The sequence below is a fragment of the Aplidium turbinatum genome, chromosome 15, assembly GCF_918807975.1.
Source record: "Aplidium turbinatum chromosome 15, kaAplTurb1.1, whole genome shotgun sequence".
Classification (NCBI taxonomy): domain Eukaryota; kingdom Metazoa; phylum Chordata; class Ascidiacea; order Aplousobranchia; family Polyclinidae; genus Aplidium; species Aplidium turbinatum.
The window spans coordinates 15,731,512-15,748,562 of NC_137486.1; the positions used below are offsets into that span (position 1 = coordinate 15,731,512).

Genomic DNA, 17,051 nt, shown 5'->3' on the forward strand with positions numbered 1-17,051 from the left:
AGCTGTAAATACAGATCGTTGCTAAGTTAATGTAACGTAAATTCCTAAAACAACTTTATGTAAATGGGATCAGACATGCAGATCTGAAGACTCACATTAATGCTAAATAAAAACATCTTATGTGATGAATGATGATCCATGCTTAAAAATAATTCAGACAATTTCTTACAGTTCACGCTCAGGTGTCAGCTTGACCTTGGGATTCTTGTGACGACCTTGTGATGTAGATTAGTTCTAATCACGTTCAATTTAGTTTTTATCGTTTCCAGGCTTAAGTCTGGTAGCTTAAATTCCAGGGCTGTGTAGTCGGAATCGTAGTCGTGGAGTTGGGGGGATTTTGACGTGTCCGAAGTCAGCCAGTTATAAACTGAGGAGTCGGAGTCGCGGGCTGTAGTTTTCACCCGACTCCACAGCCCTGCTAAATTCACACCAAGTTGACGAGTATGCAAGTTCAACTCCAAGTCAGAATTTGTGGAAATTGTTGGCCCAGGCTACATGTTTTGCACAGTTCCGGTAAATACAATGAATATCAAGTTTACAAACAGTTTCTAGATGTAGAAACTTTACCTGATGACGATAGTTTACACAAACCAATAAACAAAATGCTCAATGTCAAAAGCATATACTTCATCTTTTCATATAAAAATCTGTTAATCAATCTGAAAAAATACACTTGTTAAAACACAGTTTAAAACAAAAGTAATTCAAAACCAAGCAAAGTATTGTTTCTCTTTCATGCTATTTCTTGGTTTTGTGTCTGTTCATTTCGACTAAAGTTTTTGCTGAATAAGTTAATTTAACTTCGTCCGAAAAAGAGTACCTTGATGAAAAATTAGTTTTATTTTGAATCATGGTGCCAAGAATATAGGCTAATTTAGTTTTATTTTGTTACCTATTGTATTTTTTTTTGAATAGCATTGCAATTAATGTAGCCTACATCTTTGCTTTTCATTAAAGTAGGCTAAAAGTACAAATAAAAGTGTTTGAAATTTATGATATTGCAGTACATAATTTATTTCAAAAAAAAAAAGTTTGTAAAAACAAAGTACAATTTTTTAAAGAGAAGTCAAACGTTGATGCTGTGAGTGTGAAGTGTAGAACTGTAGCCTATAACGTTTTACGTAGGCCTATAGGCTAAGCAAATTTACTGCGCCTGATTATTTTTGCAGTTTGGGTTTTATAAATTTTAGTAACCACGACAGACTTTCCGTTTCATATGATATTCCTGGCATTGCTGTTGGATCATCTGTAGAGAAAACTAAAATACTAATTTAGTTTTGTTATTGTAACTCTGCGACGACTGTGTGATTTTAAAGGACTTACGCTTGAGCGTTGTCTTCTTATATTTTGATTACAAAGAAAATCGTCACTCGAACGTTATAAAACTATGTAATGCTGCTGTCTTCACTCTCATAGTAAAACTAATTTTTACCAACTCCAGTCTTCACTATATGAACGCAGATTTTGTGGCCGATGTATTTCATTTACGTCATTGCCTATCACATCAAGATTCAATGTTGCAAATTATCTTTACCAAATGGTTGTTAAGTCATTATCTAAGCAACTGTAGCATGACACTTACCGCCAATCACATGGCAAAGTTGACGAATGCGAAAACGATTACAATTTTTTATTATATATTTGAGTAGGTGCGGCCACGATTAGTGATTTTACGTAGGCTACTTGCAGTGAAAAAATAATTGCTGTTTACAAACACGTCATTATGTGCTAAGTTCCAATTTTTATATAAACAACTTCTAAAATTTGAAATTTTATCATGATAAGTAGATGTCTGTTTGGTAGTCAAAAGTAGCCTACATTAAGTTTGTTTTAATAACAGTAAAGTTGGCAGTTGATAGGTATATAAGGTAATTCATACCATTTTGATAGAGACATGTTTATCGAATTAGAGACATGTTTATCGAATTAATTGTCACACTACATTTTACCTACGTTTGATTGACGGTTTAGATGAGGTTGACTAAAAGCAAAGAAGCTGCTTCATGTTTACTTCTAAAGACACATCCGTGTGCCTTCGATAAGTGTCGAACTGTGGTCCTTCCGATCGTTGTGAGGCCACGTAAAACACTCACTGGTAGTCTGTCAGACCAGCGATCTGCCCATCAAGGACAAACGCAGCTCAGAGCTTGGTCGCCACATCCGCATCTTTGGTGCTAACGACAGTTTATGAGTAGCTTGCCAAAGGGAGACTTTCTCCCTTCTTCCGGGTAACTACTTTCGGTTTATGATGACACATAATCATATAAATTGTTTGGAAAAATGGAAGAAGTGGAAAAAGATTTGAGTTAATCATTCGCTAATTATTTTTTTTATCGACTCTATGAAGTTATCTATCTGAAGTTATCAAACTCCTTCGTCTTTGCATACTTTGGTATCGCGTACCGCTACTTTTTTTCAATTCAATCTTGAACTTTTATTATATTTCAACTTTTTCGTATCCAACTTCATGTTTTGGAAGGAGAATTCAATCTACTCTGCCGTAGTCGTCGCAGAAAAAGTTGTCATTAAAGGTTCAAAGATCAGTGTGGTTTAATTCTAGGAAATGGATACATCATTTGTATTGCTTCAGATACATTATATCAACACCTTTTTACACGTTATGAAGTAAATACGTAGATAAAATTATAATTTAAGAATTATACTGGTACCGGTACGCTATTTTACTTTTTTTTTCGTTGTAGAATTTTTAATGTTCTTTGATCGGTGGCAATTAACGTTAACTGGTTTTCATGCATTACAAAACGCTGACTTTGATAACCTTTTTAAAAATAAAATGTTTTCAATTGAGAATAATTATTACGTAAAGTATAATTGATGCTTGGCTTCTACCTAATCATTGATGTTCATCGTGGTTTGTTTGCACCAAGCCTATAACTTTGTTTTGATTTTTACTTCCTTGGGGTGACACTCCTTTGAGCTTATAATAGAGGCGGGCTTAAACATAAAAAAATCCAAAAGGTACCGTTCTGCTTAGTTTGTACTATGGTCTATGATCAAGGCCTCTGAAAAGATAATTTGGGCCCAGTAAGCTATGAGATCCTCAGACCTTAAATGAAGACACCTTTAAGAAAAACACCATATCTCAAAGAATGCGTGGTAGTTTCCTCAAGTTCCCAGGCCCTTTGAAAGGGTTTCGGGCCCCAAAAATTACCTCGTGTCCTGGTTAAGAAGTACCCCCTAAACTTCCTGTCAACGCTGCTGGTTATGATATTATATTGTAGCGGTTATCAAATTTTTTCGGTGTGACGCACTTAGAAGAATTATTTTCCTGAATTTTCGATGAGTTTATCACCGCTACTGCCAACACAAAAAAGATTCGTAATCTATGCTTCACCGTAGCCTTCTTTGTTTGACTGCATGACTGCAATAGCTTACTTTAGCAAATGTTAAATATTTTTGACCTAAACTTTAAACCTAAACTTTAAATGTTATAGAAAAAATAAGTGTGTTGTGTTGGCCCTCTTTAAGAAAGTTTGAACTTGTAAACTCATTCTACGAGCAAAAGCAACCCTTCGACCTTCCTATGAAGTTTAGAAGCTCAAAATTTTTTAAGAAGCGAACACAACACACTTATTTTTCCTGTGGTCACTATTCAGAAGTAGCCTGCGGTCAATATTGTTAGCAGCGTCTTGATTTGGGTGAACAGGAGTGTCATCGGTATCGTGCCGAATTAGCCTCTCAAAGTCCCTGTGTGTCGATTACAACGTCGTGCAATTACTTTATTAAAATATAAACCAAGTAGAATGTTTACAATTTATTGTAGCCTACTGTAATTAACATGGTTTTGCATTATTGTGTGATCTTTGGCACGACTAAGATGCGTACTCTTATTACTATCAATCAGAACATTTTGATAAGTCTTCATAATTCAACCAGTCTCGTCACTGGTGGGAATCGGATCAATAATCTTTACACTGTTATAACGTTTTGGGATATTAAATCACGGGGACACGAACCTCCACTTTTACTGCCACATTGGAGAGGCCGATTATTATCACATTGGCGATCTTTTTACGCCTCGCTACAAACTTGCTTGCTACAAAAAGAACTTAAATCCACTCCTAATCTTAAATCCACCACTCCTATATGTTATTATTTCGGCTAACTGATAAAAAGGACAACATTTTTAAATTAGAAAAACGTAACTTTTCTAGTGCGGCGGATAAACCAAATCTGATGTAGTTTTGTATACCAGCCACAATATTGTCAAAACCGTACTTTCAAAACTGGAGGATAATAGGCTACTGCCTGGAGTTATTGAAACACTCACAGGTTTACCTTTCAAGATTTAACATTATGTTAAACTAGGTGAAGTCAATGTTATATCCATTAAGTGTAGAGCAACATGTCTTGAAGGTGCTGAATTTTTAATTTTAATATTCTAGGGAATACAACTGTCTCCGGTGTTAGAAGCATTTTGTATCATAAGCCAATCCAACAGATGTGAGCTACCTTCATTTTTATTTATTGTATACTGTAGCTTATATAAATAGCCTATCTATACAGTACAGTGGTGTTCAGACTATCACATTAGTTAACTGATGTCTGTTAGAGTAAGACAATTTTGTATTGTCAATGATTGATAATAGTATAGGCTATAGTTGAAAAAATTCTGAGCAATCTCTTTCGTACCGCATATAACAGTTTTTGGCCGTTATATCGGCATAATACCAAGTAGCCTAAAGTAAGATTTAGCTATCAAGAGATATACGGCCAGATTTGTAGCCTTTGCAGAGTGTAGCTGACAAGCCGCGAAAACGTTTTGGAATCATATTTTCTCATTTATCTCTGTCCCCTTTTTTCAAGCAGCATAAAATGTGATCACACTATCGGTTTTGTCCCTGGGTTTTGTCAAGATTTTTATACAATTTTAGTCACATTGGTAACACCAGTTTCCTAAAGTCTGTAGCCTACAGCCTACTGTACCAGTCGGGAAGTTGTGCCACTGTAGGTAGCAGTCAGTAAGCTAACCAAGAAGTAACCTAACAATTTGCTACTTTCTTATTTTTCCAAACTGAATAACTTCCAAGCCTACTTTACGCAACTGAAATGTGTTTCAGGTATCTATGTATTCGTTTCCTAATATGGCAGATAAAATGTTGTGTATTTACAAAATTGCACACTTGAGTAATTGTTTATTCAGACCATGGATCGCTCCGATACATCAATTCGCTTTGATATTTGGAGATATGCGAGTGGAAATGTGGGCGCAAGAGAGTTTTTCGACTGGGTAACAAGGTCTTCGTTTCAACGTAACCCCGTTTCTCGCCGTTCGAAAGTCGTTCTCGTTTCTCCAAGAAAAGACTTTCATCATGAGGGGCTACGTAGATTCCAGCCAACTTTGCATTCTGTTGATTAATAAATAGAAATTAGTAGGTTTCAGCAGTGAACTTGCAACGTGCTAGTTTTAAAGCATTTTGTAGATATTTAGGCTGCATCAATTGGCCTAATGCTTTCATTAAGCTTTTGATTAATCGAATTCACCTTGTTCATTCAAAACCAATTTCAGTTACATCTTTTATGCTTACAATAATTTTCCTTGAAAATTATTAAAAAAACTAACTAAGTTATTTTTTAAAGTCTGACCCAGCCTGGCCTGTTCCGGAAACTTTGATATTGTGGCCGGAAGGTATCAATATTCTTAATAGGCTATTCGTAGGTAGCCTACATAAATTTATCATAAGCAGCAGCGCGGGTTTAAAATTTCATTTATGGAACATCACAGCATGATTTCAAATAAACATTATAAAAAAGAGTAAAGGAATCAAGAAATCACTGACAACTTGGCTAACCTTGCTTTTCGTTGTAATTATGCAGTTTTTCTCAATTTTAACTGAGGCGCGTGACTACCGATGATTACTTTTGTGTTTGTTTTGCTTCGTCCTTTTGATTGATTGTTGGAATCTTAATCCTTGGGCTGGGAAAGCTTCATTGAGGGGTCACGACACCGAGACTGACAGAGCAAAGCTTCCGGTTGTTCAAATGTTGTTGTCTGTGAACTTTTCCATTCAATAGATGCTGCTGACTGCCGTATACTCTCAAGCGCATACTTCGAGAGCCAAACCAGTGCTGATTGATCTTGCCGTGTCGGTTATAAATTAAACACCAAGTCAAATCGCGATTTGAGGGAATAGTTGAACAATTGATTTGGTAAATTTATTGATAACTGTATGACTGCAAGTTTCCTCTTTACAAACATAATCAAGGACAAGTGAAATTATTAAATAAAGCCGTGGTGATGATAACAATGTAAAAACAAACAATACAATGTCTTTTATTGAAGCTCGTAGTTTCCCACATCTCGACTAGTTATATCAACGATATAGCTGCATTACTTTTATGTTGCATACCTGGACTATTCTCGTCCTGTTTTCCATGTCAGTTTTCCATTCTGGGACATACAGCTTTGGTATCACCGGATGCAATTTTGAAAATGTTGGGACGTGTTGATGCAAGAGATGACTTTGGCTCCTGTAAAGGAAAAACTTCTTCGTTAACAGCTTAGTAACATTAACAGTAAAGATAGCCGACGGATGCCATGTTTACTTTCCCTCATTTATCACTAAATATTAAATAAAATTCCAATTGGTTTGGTTGAAGCTATTTCCTTGAAAGCATTGACTCTCATTGGAGTACGATGCTTTGGATTTTATTCATATTAAAAAATCAGCAACAAAGTGATGGTAGAATAAAGTGTTTTTCATCTATTTTCTAGAGTGTTTAAAAGCATCAACTTACATATCAGTTTGAACTCCTCTTTCAATAGTGCCTTGCTTCATCTTGAAAAAAATTACTTGTGATTGGTGAATAAATTTTTTACCGTCAAAACTATAGAAATTCAGAAGGATCAGTATTGAGAAGAAGTGATTTGGTAAATCTATGAGATACCGGCTCATCCATTAAATTAAAAACATAAACAATTGTTCTTGGTACATTTTGTTCCCTTATTTTAGTGTTGCCATCATGTTTTTTGTTTTGGCTCTAAGTATTAGAGCACCCATACCCTCTGCCTGATGCATGTCATCGTCAACGGAGACTAAACTCTTTACACCTCACTATAGGATGGTTTATACAGAAGGCAGTCCTAGATTGTATGATGTGCCGTCTGCACCTCACCTTACTCACAAGCAGCAGTTTCGTTTTTGTTATCTTTACTATAACCAGGTCTTGTTCAAATATTTCTTGGAAAAAGCAAGGCTGAAAAATCTTTTAAATATTTGACTTTATTACTTATTGCTCATAAAAATAAGCTTTGAAAGAAACACCGTGCCCTACTTTGACTTTTGCGCAATGTAGCTTTCAGTCAGCCTTAAACTCTTTAAAACCATTATTGTTTTGTTTTATTGTTTAATTGTTTTGTTTGTTTTAAAGTAAAATCAAAAAGTTATATTCGTTAAAAATTGTGAAATTATTTGCTTCTTTCAACCCAGTAAAACAATTTTCTCTTATAAGGCGAATCGCTTTATGCTACTAAAAATATGCAACGTTGTTAAAACGATTTAAGAAGATTATTACATTAAGATTTTATACATAACTAATTTTTTTCTAACGTTGGTGTACTGCAATATTGTTTGAAAATTACTTGGTATCATGGGCATATGATCGTTGCAATAGAATAAAAATAATAAAAATAGATTGTCTACCAGCAGATAAACTAGGCTAATCGGATTTGAGTAGTATCAAAACGGTGAAAAGAAATGTTGTAATTGCTACAATCTTCATTTTTTAAATTTTTTAATACAAAAGCTGGTCCCTGAACTTTTGTTCTCTGTTTAATCATTTCTCAACCGGAACGGTTTTCCAACTTCTTTTCATTCTCGAACAACCTGCAACGATTTCCTTAACTGAAGTGTCTAGATCAGTTCCCTTTTGTATTTTTTCTTAATGTGTGAGCGTTTAAACTTTATGTGGCAAGTGCTTAGGGATGGCGAGCGAAGCTTATAACGCCCTTGAGACTTTCTTTGTCTTACTTGATCCAAGTACTTTCTGACCTTCACTCTCAAACGTTTTTGAAAAAACTGACGTTACTTGGAGAAGGCAAGCGATCGTGTTACAATTATTATGCCATCGGCCCGTGCTGCGTTTCTTATCACAAATACCACAAGAGAATTGAATTGTTATAGAAACAATCAGAACATTAAAAAGGTGGAATAGTATACCAATGCACAAACCCTTTAAATTACATGCCGAATCAAAAATATATCTAAACCTTTTTCAGAGATCAATATTAGATCAATTGATTACTTGATTAAAGTCAAGAAAATATCACGCCCGAGCAAACTTTAATGACGAAGTGTTTCGTTTGCGGAAACTTAATTTGTTTGTGACATTTGCTGATCTCTCAAAAGCTTGTATTTTGAAAACTTTCGTAACACAATATGGTAGGGCATATCATTACAATAATAATCATACAAAAAATATGACAAAGAATATGGAAGATGTTTTCTTTGTTGGTGGGCTTATGCTGGAGTCGTAAAATGGGCAACACCAGTTAATACTGCAAAGTGATTCTCTGGGTAAAGATAGTTTTAGTACTGTATTCGTAAACTGAAAAAGATAATTGGACCTAATAAAGTTTAATATTCAAGTTAGGTGACAAGTTAAAATTTAGAAAGGTCGTAGCAATACAAGAGAATTAGCGAGCATAGCATGAGACGGTGAATGACTGAAGATTAAAACTATTGCTTTTTGAAATGGACAAGAACGTAATAAACTTAACCTTTGCAGGGAGAGATGCAACTGATCAAAGTTCAGTGAAGGAATTTTACACTGACAAACTAAATAAAAAATTGCACTTACATGTGGTAATATTTTGCGCCAAAACAGGTCATTTGCAAGCCGCATGAACCTTTTTGACCTGTCGGCAAATTTCATGTATGTTTGTCCTCCGAAACATACCTACCTCCAGTGTTGGGCGCGATAACTCATTTTTCAGTTAAGCGATAACGATAATCGATAAACGAAAAATGCCTAAAGCTATAACGATAAACAATAAATCAAAAAAAATTAAGCGATAACGATAAACGATAAAATTATCGCCGATAATGTCCGATAACGATATTTTTTTTCTTGATTAGCGCTGCCCAAGGCGAACTTTACTAGTAACTTTACTAGTAAAGTTCGCCTTGGCGCTGCCCCATCCCATGCATCACGAACTGTTTTCATCAACATGACGAAAAATCGAACATAATATACTGTAAGTAAAGGGACAAAACTTTTTGTAAGTTATGAATGAATAGAATCGCAACAGCGGCAGTGGGTATCGAATCTTCAACCTCTTGATTCAGAATCAAACCACTGAGGTAACCACCATGCTTATAATTATACCTTCAGATACCAGTTGGATGCTTTTATCAATTGAGCTACACTGCCGCTTACGTGCAGTAGGCAAAATAATTAAATCAAATGAAAATACCATAAAAAATTCCAAACTTTGCTTTCTGCTTAAAGGGCTGTTTAAAGCAAAGTCAGCAATAATTTAAAAAATTCCAAAAAACGCAAAATGCTTGAAAATTTATCAGTAATCTTAAGCGTTATTGGTAGTAAAAATGTGCATACTGTGAAATCCATCAAGCTTGTCAAATTAGTCGTGTTTGTTTTAAAACGATAACATAATTATCGTAATTTACTGATAATTTCAGTTAATTTTTTTTGTTTTCTTTGTGAACACTATCATTAAAGCAATGGCAGAACGCTGAGTTGAGATAAGAATTACAATATAGGCACTGGATTAGTGGGAATAAAAATATTTGATTGAGGTAGGCTATGTCGCATAGGTAAATGAGAAAGGTTATACTGTATTTAGCATAATTTTACCACGCAACTCGATGCGCCTATTGTCATGCAAAACTACTACAAGATGCAAAAAATGTGATGTCGGTCTGCATGTCAAATGCTTCAAGCAATATCATATTTCGCAATGACTTGTTCAGTGATGTTGTGTTACTTTGCATTGTTGCATGCATTTCATTGCATTGCAATTTGCAACTCTAAAAATTATTGTGTTGTCAGGGCCGTCGCTGCAGGGGGGGCGTGCCCCCTCCCCTGACAACGACCTGTGCACACACACTTCCTTCAGGCACTGAAGAAGAACTGGTTTCAATTTTAGTTCCATTAACTAGGTGGCTAGTAAAAATATTACTTTTCATGGTCTTTCCACTTGTATGTTGATCCGAAATAAAATTTATCGGCGATAATCAAATATTGTTTTTGGCGATAACGATAAACGATAACTGAAAAAATAATTGAGCGATAACGATAAGCGATAAAAATTTATCGCCGATAATTATTGCCGATAAATTATCGCCGATAATGCCCATCACTGCCTACCTCTCGCCCGACTACGTTACAAAATGGCAAAATTTTGAAAAATCTCAATGTCAAGCTTAGTGGCATTCATTTCCGCAATATTTAATGCTAAAATCATGTAAAATAATTACGGCTTCCTTGTTTGGTATATTGCTTTTTATGAAGATTAGCAACGAAGTTTCTTTTATTTCATTTCTTCAATGCAAAGTTGAGTAGTCGTTGCCCAGATTGCTCTTGCGGTTGAGCGAAACTTAGGTTACTGATGAGTCAATTTGAATTATTTTGAGGAAACAGTAAACAGCTAACCACTCGGCAGCGTGGCCGAGTGGTTAGCGCGTTGGGCTCGCAGTCGAGAGCCTGCATGTTCGACGCCAGCCACCCGCACTTGCTGTTGTTTCTCTGGGCAAGAAACTTTACGATAATTGCCTCTACCTAGGGATCGATTTCGAGTAATGGGTAGTACCAAATTTAAGTCATAAGTAGAGTAGACAATCGGAAACAGACATTGCCGTCGGCTGCAGCGTGGGTCAGGTGTACGTCGGAAGGCGTACGCCGATGCATAGCGCTCAAGTCCGCTTTCCCGCAATGCAGGATAAAGATAAACAAACAAACAAACAAAAAACTTGAAACCTTTTTGAATCTCAAACTCTGAAGCTTTGTAATAAATATTGTGCGCCTATAAAGATTTCAGGGCTCTCTCACAGGTTTACTTACCTGCAGGTTGCACTTGTGGTTGAAGCGCTGTTATCAATTGATTCTCACATCCGATAACACACAGTGTGCGTCGCTGAATCGAAAGTTTTGAAAACACAGCATGAACTGACTCAAGCTGTCTTCCCTTGCTCGTGTAATGTTATGTTTTGCTTTCACATCTTTTATTCATTAATTTATGGTCTAAACGGATTTGTTAAACAAGACTTTTCTGTGCATTTAGAGCTGATAAAAAAAAATAGATAATGAACTCATACCCTGTAATGACTTCTTTGTCTGAGGTGGTTGCATTAAAACGAGTGGACATGGAGAATACTGAGCGGCAAAAGTAAGTAAAGCATTGTTTGTAGCGTGGTGGCCTTCGTTCAACCCCCTGCAGTAAAGTGATGTAGGCTAAATGCAATCATAGCTTAACATATATGTGTTAAATGTTCATTTTAAGCGACCTATACTTTATGGATACGTTATCAACTCTTTGAAACTATATCTTTTGCAGACGAAACTACTTTGCACCTATTACTCCACGAGTAACTCCGTGGAATCAGAACAACGAAAGAACGAGTTCTTATTTTCCCAACATTGTGGGTAGCTAGATGTAGACTATAGACCAGTGGTTCCCAACCTTTTTGACCTTGCGGCACCCTATCAAAGAGATAAATAGTTTGCGGCACCCTGGCAAAACTGGATCAATTTTATGAGATTTCTGTATTTCAAATAACTGTATGAAATAACACAGAATGATTTGTAGCCTACAGTAGCTTATCTTCTTCTTTTATTGTCGCACTTGATTCCAAGCATTGACTGCCTCTTGCATGAAAAGTTTCCAAGATTCTCTATTGTTTACGGTAGCCTATAGCGCGCGTAAATAAATGTATTTATTCAAAAGTTAGTGTGAAATTTGGGCTTGACTTCTTGCACAAAGTCCCTTAATATCTGGAGGCACATTTGATAAAGCTACCCGCATTTCTTCCTCGACTGTAAGCAGTCGTTCTTGTTTTTTAGTTTTTATGTTCGTTAATACTCCACTCTCACATAGGTTGGCAATGAAGTGGAAAACTGCAGAAAAAGCACAATAGCTTTTTTTCAAACGCAAGGATATTCATTTTGAATTTTTATCCAGAACTCGTCGAGAGGCAGCTGCTTGTGCATAAGCTTAAAATTTCCATCGTTACGAATGTCAATTAATTCTTCTTCTTCTTTAAGATTCAAGGCAATATGAGAGTCAAGTAAAAATTGATTTCTTACCCATGCTTAATTTTCCGTAGACAAGCTGGGAAAATACTTTTCGATTTTTTTCTTCCAATGATTATAGTTGCTGAGTTACTTATTAATGAGACAACTTCTTTGTTCTTCCATTCAAAAAAATGTGAAAGCATGTCAAAGTTTCCGTTCTCACTTTTAAGGACCACATTTGCAGTTTTTCTCTCAGTGCTATCATTTTATCTGTTAAAGTTCAGAGAGTTTCATTTTTGCCCTACATTTTGGCATTTACGTTATTTAAATGGTTGAAGATATCTACTAAATAGCCTACACTAATTTAGAGACCCAATTGTAATCGCAAAGCAATTCACAAAATATATTCATAAGTATAAAGAACCAATTAAGTATAACTTAGGCTTTTCTCGATTAGCTATGTATCGTGCTTGTATACGCAGCAGGTATCCCCCATTCAACAGTTTCCTATTTTATAATGGTTTGCAAACAATCGTGCAATTTTAGAATCGTGCTGGTTCACACAATCCGATAAAATCCATCACTGCAATTTGACTTTGTGCGCCGTGAAACGCAAAATAAAATCAGGAAACCTGGCAATAATGATGCGTTTCAAACGTTTTTATGGAAAGAACAGCAACGAGTCAAAATCTCTTTCACGCTGTTTTTCCTGGGCAAGAAAACAAAGGCTTAGGCTACCGCAGATGCCGGAGTATTGCAATATCTCGCGGCACCCCTGAGCATTGCAATTGGCACCCCAGGGTGCCGCGGCACCCCGGTTGGGAACCACTGCTATAGACAGATACGACTAAATTTAGTGTGACAGAAAGTCACCTCTTTACCAAAATTGTTAGGTAGACTGTTATAAAACTAGCCTACTATTTTAATATCATTCCCAGACAGCTACTTTATCTGGCCCAGATAAAGTGCTGTCTGGGTTGTGGCTTATCACTGTATTAGGCCTAGCTCAGGACTTTTTTTCACCATAAATGCATCTGTTATACTTTTCATTAATTGTGACAATAGGGGTTTAGCCTATCATCACCGTCTATTTACCGTACATAGCCTACTTAGTTTTAGTAGTTTAACTATTATGAAAAGGTTGAGAAATTTTCTTACCTTGACGTAAGAATTCCAATTTTTTTTCTGCTACCACCAGGATACATTACATGAAGTTATATTTTAAGACTGAGTTTTACAACAAAAAAGAGTGATTGAATTTTTCGTACTATAACTTGCGCAGAACAGAAGTTACATAACAGACTTGACTTACCTGCCGGGAACGCTTTTTCAAAAGAAGTTCCACAAAAACAGCCTTAACAGAATGTCATCATGGTCTCCATATGTTTCTCAAATAGAAGAAAATTTGGAACGTGAGTGCTACGCATATTGAAATAATTCAAGATCCAGCAAATGCATTTAGACCTAAATTGTGAAGACCACAATCTCTTTTTCGTCTATTATTAAAGCGTAACAGCATAGTATTTGCTTCTAACTCTGCAGTACAGGAAGATATGAGGTCCAGACCCAGTTGAGAATAAGCTACTCTTCTCCGACTCTGCAATATTTTAATGACCAACGTTTTGCAAAATTTATCAAACCTCAACTCTGATTTAGACTAGATCATCTTACTTTTCCAACAAACTGATAACAATTGATCGAGAAAATATTTTTGAATTAAATGAGGATTTTTACACCAAACAATTTGGCGTAGCGTAGGCTATAGCAGTTTCTATATTTGAAGACATTTATTACAGTAATTCCTTAAACTCAAGGAGTGCTCCTGAATGGAGACTGGAAAGCTGTCATTGAAATGCGTTGCTCAAGCGCACACTTCGAAAATCGAACCTGAGGCCTGAGGCGCCGAACCAACAACAAGCAAAAATTTTACTCTGCCAATCTAGACCTGCGTCAAAAAAGTTTTTGTTTTGTAAAATTATTTGTGATTTTGTACTCAAGCTTTATTGGAAGGAGAAGATGATGAAGATCTAGAGAGGCTTCCATCATTAACAGATCCGTTGCAGCATCCAACTCTTACAATAACGAAACCACTCCGTCTTCTTAGTCGAGAGTACAAGCACCCCCTGTCTATGTACGAGGAATCTCTAAGCAACATCTACTCCAGGTTAGACAATTAAGATGATTTTGCAATTATTGTAAGTCGCCGTTTTTAATATCGACATTTAACTGTCAGAAACATGTTAGGCTAGTTCGCAAACCTTCAGTGTACTCAAAGATTGCAAATAGGTAGAAATAAAAAAAGGAAACATGGTCACCAAAATAGAGTAACCTACTTTTGAATTTTAGAACTTCGAATGCCTGATTGACTGGGACAGTTCAGTTCATTTTTTGTTTTGTTGACGAAAAAGAAAGACACAAAAGCAAAAACACAAATAATTCGCACAACAAGGATGGCAACGAAAGACCAAAAGGTCACCAAAGTCAGCTGCCACCCAAACATTTAAACAAAAGACTCAAAATTAAGAACATTAACACATATATAATATATAGCACAATACCAGCACTTTACATAATACATTAACAATGGAATAACACAGGGCAACATAAAAAAAACTGTGTAGAGAAATAAGCGGATGACAGTAGGTTACTTAACAGATTTATGAGATTCATCTAAAAACTAATTAGCTTTTTTAGGCCTATGATTGCTTGCACAGGCTTAATACTGTAGGCTAACCTACACACCGATGTTAGAATCTAATTGGTAAAATAAGTCTGATTTTTGTACTTCTACCTACGTAAATTAATTTGTACTGATCTTAGGCTACTAGCAAAACAAGAATGGCCTATTTCTGTAGACTTGACTTGTAATTTTTTTCGTTTGGTTTGTCTTCTCGTCGTCGTCGTGTGAGCGTCTGGGGCCGAGGGTCTATCCTTTTACCACCCCAGATTCACGATGTTCCCGGACTACACTGGAAGGCTAGTAGAGAGCAGCAAGTGTTTGGTTTCATCATCCATGACACGCAAACCTTCCACTCCGTTAGGTGGCTTGAAGATGGAGCAGTCATTGATGTGGTCTGCGGTCTGTTCCTCGGCACCACATTCACAGAAGGAGGAAGAGGCCATTCCCCATTGGTGCATGGTTGAGCGGAAAAACCCGACGCCCGTACGGAGACGGTTGAGGCGCACCCGTGCCTGTCTTGGTAGTGTTAGACCGATGGGGCGTGTGTCGGCGTCGGGGATGAACGAATAGAGTCTGGTGGCGGTTGACTTCCATTCAGAACTCCATTTATGGTCCGCCCAAGCAGCCGCAGAGATGTCTTGTACATCAGCTTCGTTGATCAGAAGTTGAGCGGCTGGCACGAATGGGTGTCTTGATTTCAGTCGACGGGGGTGCTTGTTTGGGAGAGCAGAGATCCTGTGGTGGAGAAGGTGGTTAGGCTCCAGTGCCCGTCGACCGAGGGACAGAGTGCCTTCTTCGCGACGAAGCTCAGCGGGTTGGATGCCAGCGAGAATGGGGAGATTGTCCAATGGTGTGGGACGCAGGCATCCGGTCACTGTGCGCAGGGCGCTGTTTATGGCAGTGTCGATGTTATGGCAGTGAGCACTGCGGCACCAAACAGGTGCACAGTACTCTGCTGAAGAGTAGACGAGGGCTAAGGCTGCTATACGCAAAGTGTCAGCCCTCGCCCCACAGTGTTTGTCCTCGCCCCACAGTGTTTGTCTTCTGTCAAACGACTACGTCATGCTGACGAGACAAAAAGGTTGAAACAAGCTGCAGTGCGGTATATGGTTTGTGTCGCAAGCTACGTGTATCTAGTTCGTTTGTGATGGAACTTTATCAGAGGCCTGAATTTGCCATGAAGAAGAGTTTGTTTTTTACTGCAGTGTAAACATATTTTTAGATACGCCCATGACTTATATGCCACACGAAAGTATTCACCATTGTTTCAAGACCCAATCACACCACGCCAATATCACTTTCAGCCAGAGCAAACGGATTATTCTTACTTAGAAAGACCCCCATGCGCAGGAAAACAATGGGGTAAGTGACAAGGCAATATCTAAAGTCAACTTTTTTGGTAGTTGCAACTCGCTTTTAAAAAATTATCCAGAACGATCACATTTCCAAAAAGCATTAACAGTAGGAAAGTATTACTTATCTAGACTCTAGAATAATGCTTGACTGGATCGGGGACATAGCTCACTAAACCCTGGTCTGGAAATCCGCTCTGACAGAACTTGTCATTTGGAGTAGTATCCCAGTTAATGGTTGGATGAGTAGACCTAATTTTGCTGCAACGTTTCATTTAACTGTAGGCTAATGACCTATTTGTTACATTGTACGCAGTGATGAACCGGTGGCGAATGTGGAGTGGCGGTAGTTCCACTAGTCCCGCATGAAAGAGGAGCCCGTTCTTTTGACAGCAACCATCACAGAAATGGTTTCCAAAGTTCTAACCGCAATGTAGGCTACTTTAGCAATGAAATCACAACGTGCAGTGTGTGGTTGTTTTTACCAGATGATATCAAGCGTAAGAGATAGCAGCTAACCATTCGTGATCTGAAAACTACTCGATCTATCGCTGTCATCTCGTCTGTCCAAGCATTATATGACGCCAGTCGCATTCCGTACGACGACTCTTACAAATTTCTCCCATATTTGAGCAGGCCTTGTCGGTGAAAAATATTCCTAATTGCCTCCCAGTAAAACAGCGGCGACATAGGTGTGAATCACGCAAACTGAGAATCACTATCCTATAGACCGAGAAAGCCTTTTTTGCGAGCTTAATCCTGGCAGTTTAGCACACCTGTGAAGGCTTTGAACCCAAGCCAGGCTG

General features: G+C 37.3%; 2 protein-coding genes across 2 annotated transcripts; one reads left to right on the forward strand and one right to left on the reverse strand.

Annotated features, from left to right (window-relative positions):
* Window positions 1-5,084: 5,084 nt before the first annotated feature.
* LOC145784865 (sperm-associated microtubule inner protein 10-like) lies at window positions 5,085-6,845 on the reverse strand. Its single transcript, XM_082596703.1, has 3 exons — window positions 6,760-6,845; window positions 6,372-6,492; window positions 5,085-5,369 (listed from the first exon to the last, which is right to left on the reverse strand). The coding sequence occupies exons 1-3, from the start codon at window positions 6,798-6,800 to the stop codon at window positions 5,157-5,159; spliced, it is 375 nt and encodes a 124-aa protein (XP_082452829.1). The 5' UTR covers window positions 6,801-6,845; the 3' UTR covers window positions 5,085-5,156.
* A 4,318-nt stretch (window positions 6,846-11,163) lies between these two features.
* On the forward strand, window positions 11,164-16,753 carry LOC145784848 (uncharacterized). The gene is made up of 6 exons (XM_082596689.1): window positions 11,164-11,368; window positions 11,537-11,621; window positions 13,496-13,625; window positions 14,212-14,377; window positions 16,116-16,255; window positions 16,562-16,753. Exons 1-6 carry the CDS (start codon window positions 11,286-11,288, stop codon window positions 16,612-16,614), a joined length of 657 nt encoding a protein of 218 aa, XP_082452815.1. The 5' UTR covers window positions 11,164-11,285; the 3' UTR covers window positions 16,615-16,753.
* Window positions 16,754-17,051: the final 298 nt, after the last annotated feature.

Bases quoted from the DNA above. Each gene is read 5' to 3' on its own strand.
- LOC145784865 (XM_082596703.1), bottom strand. From the start codon at position 6,800: ATGAAGCAAGGCACTATTGAAAGAGGAGTTCAAACTGATAT. The intron at 6,493-6,759 runs GTAAGTTGATGC...TTTCCTTTACAG, and splicing joins AGAGGAGTTCAAACTGATAT to GAGCCAAAGTCATCTCTTGC. The intron at 5,370-6,371 runs GTATGCAACATA...ATTAATCAACAG, and splicing joins ACAGGACGAGAATAGTCCAG to AATGCAAAGTTGGCTGGAAT.
- LOC145784848 (XM_082596689.1), top strand. From the start codon at position 11,286: ATGAACTCATACCCTGTAATGACTTCTTTGTCTGAGGTGGTTGCATTA. The intron at 11,622-13,495 runs GTGGGTAGCTAG...TAACTTGCGCAG, and splicing joins GTTCTTATTTTCCCAACATT to AACAGAAGTTACATAACAGA. The intron at 13,626-14,211 runs GTGAGTGCTACG...TTTGTACTCAAG, and splicing joins AATAGAAGAAAATTTGGAAC to CTTTATTGGAAGGAGAAGAT.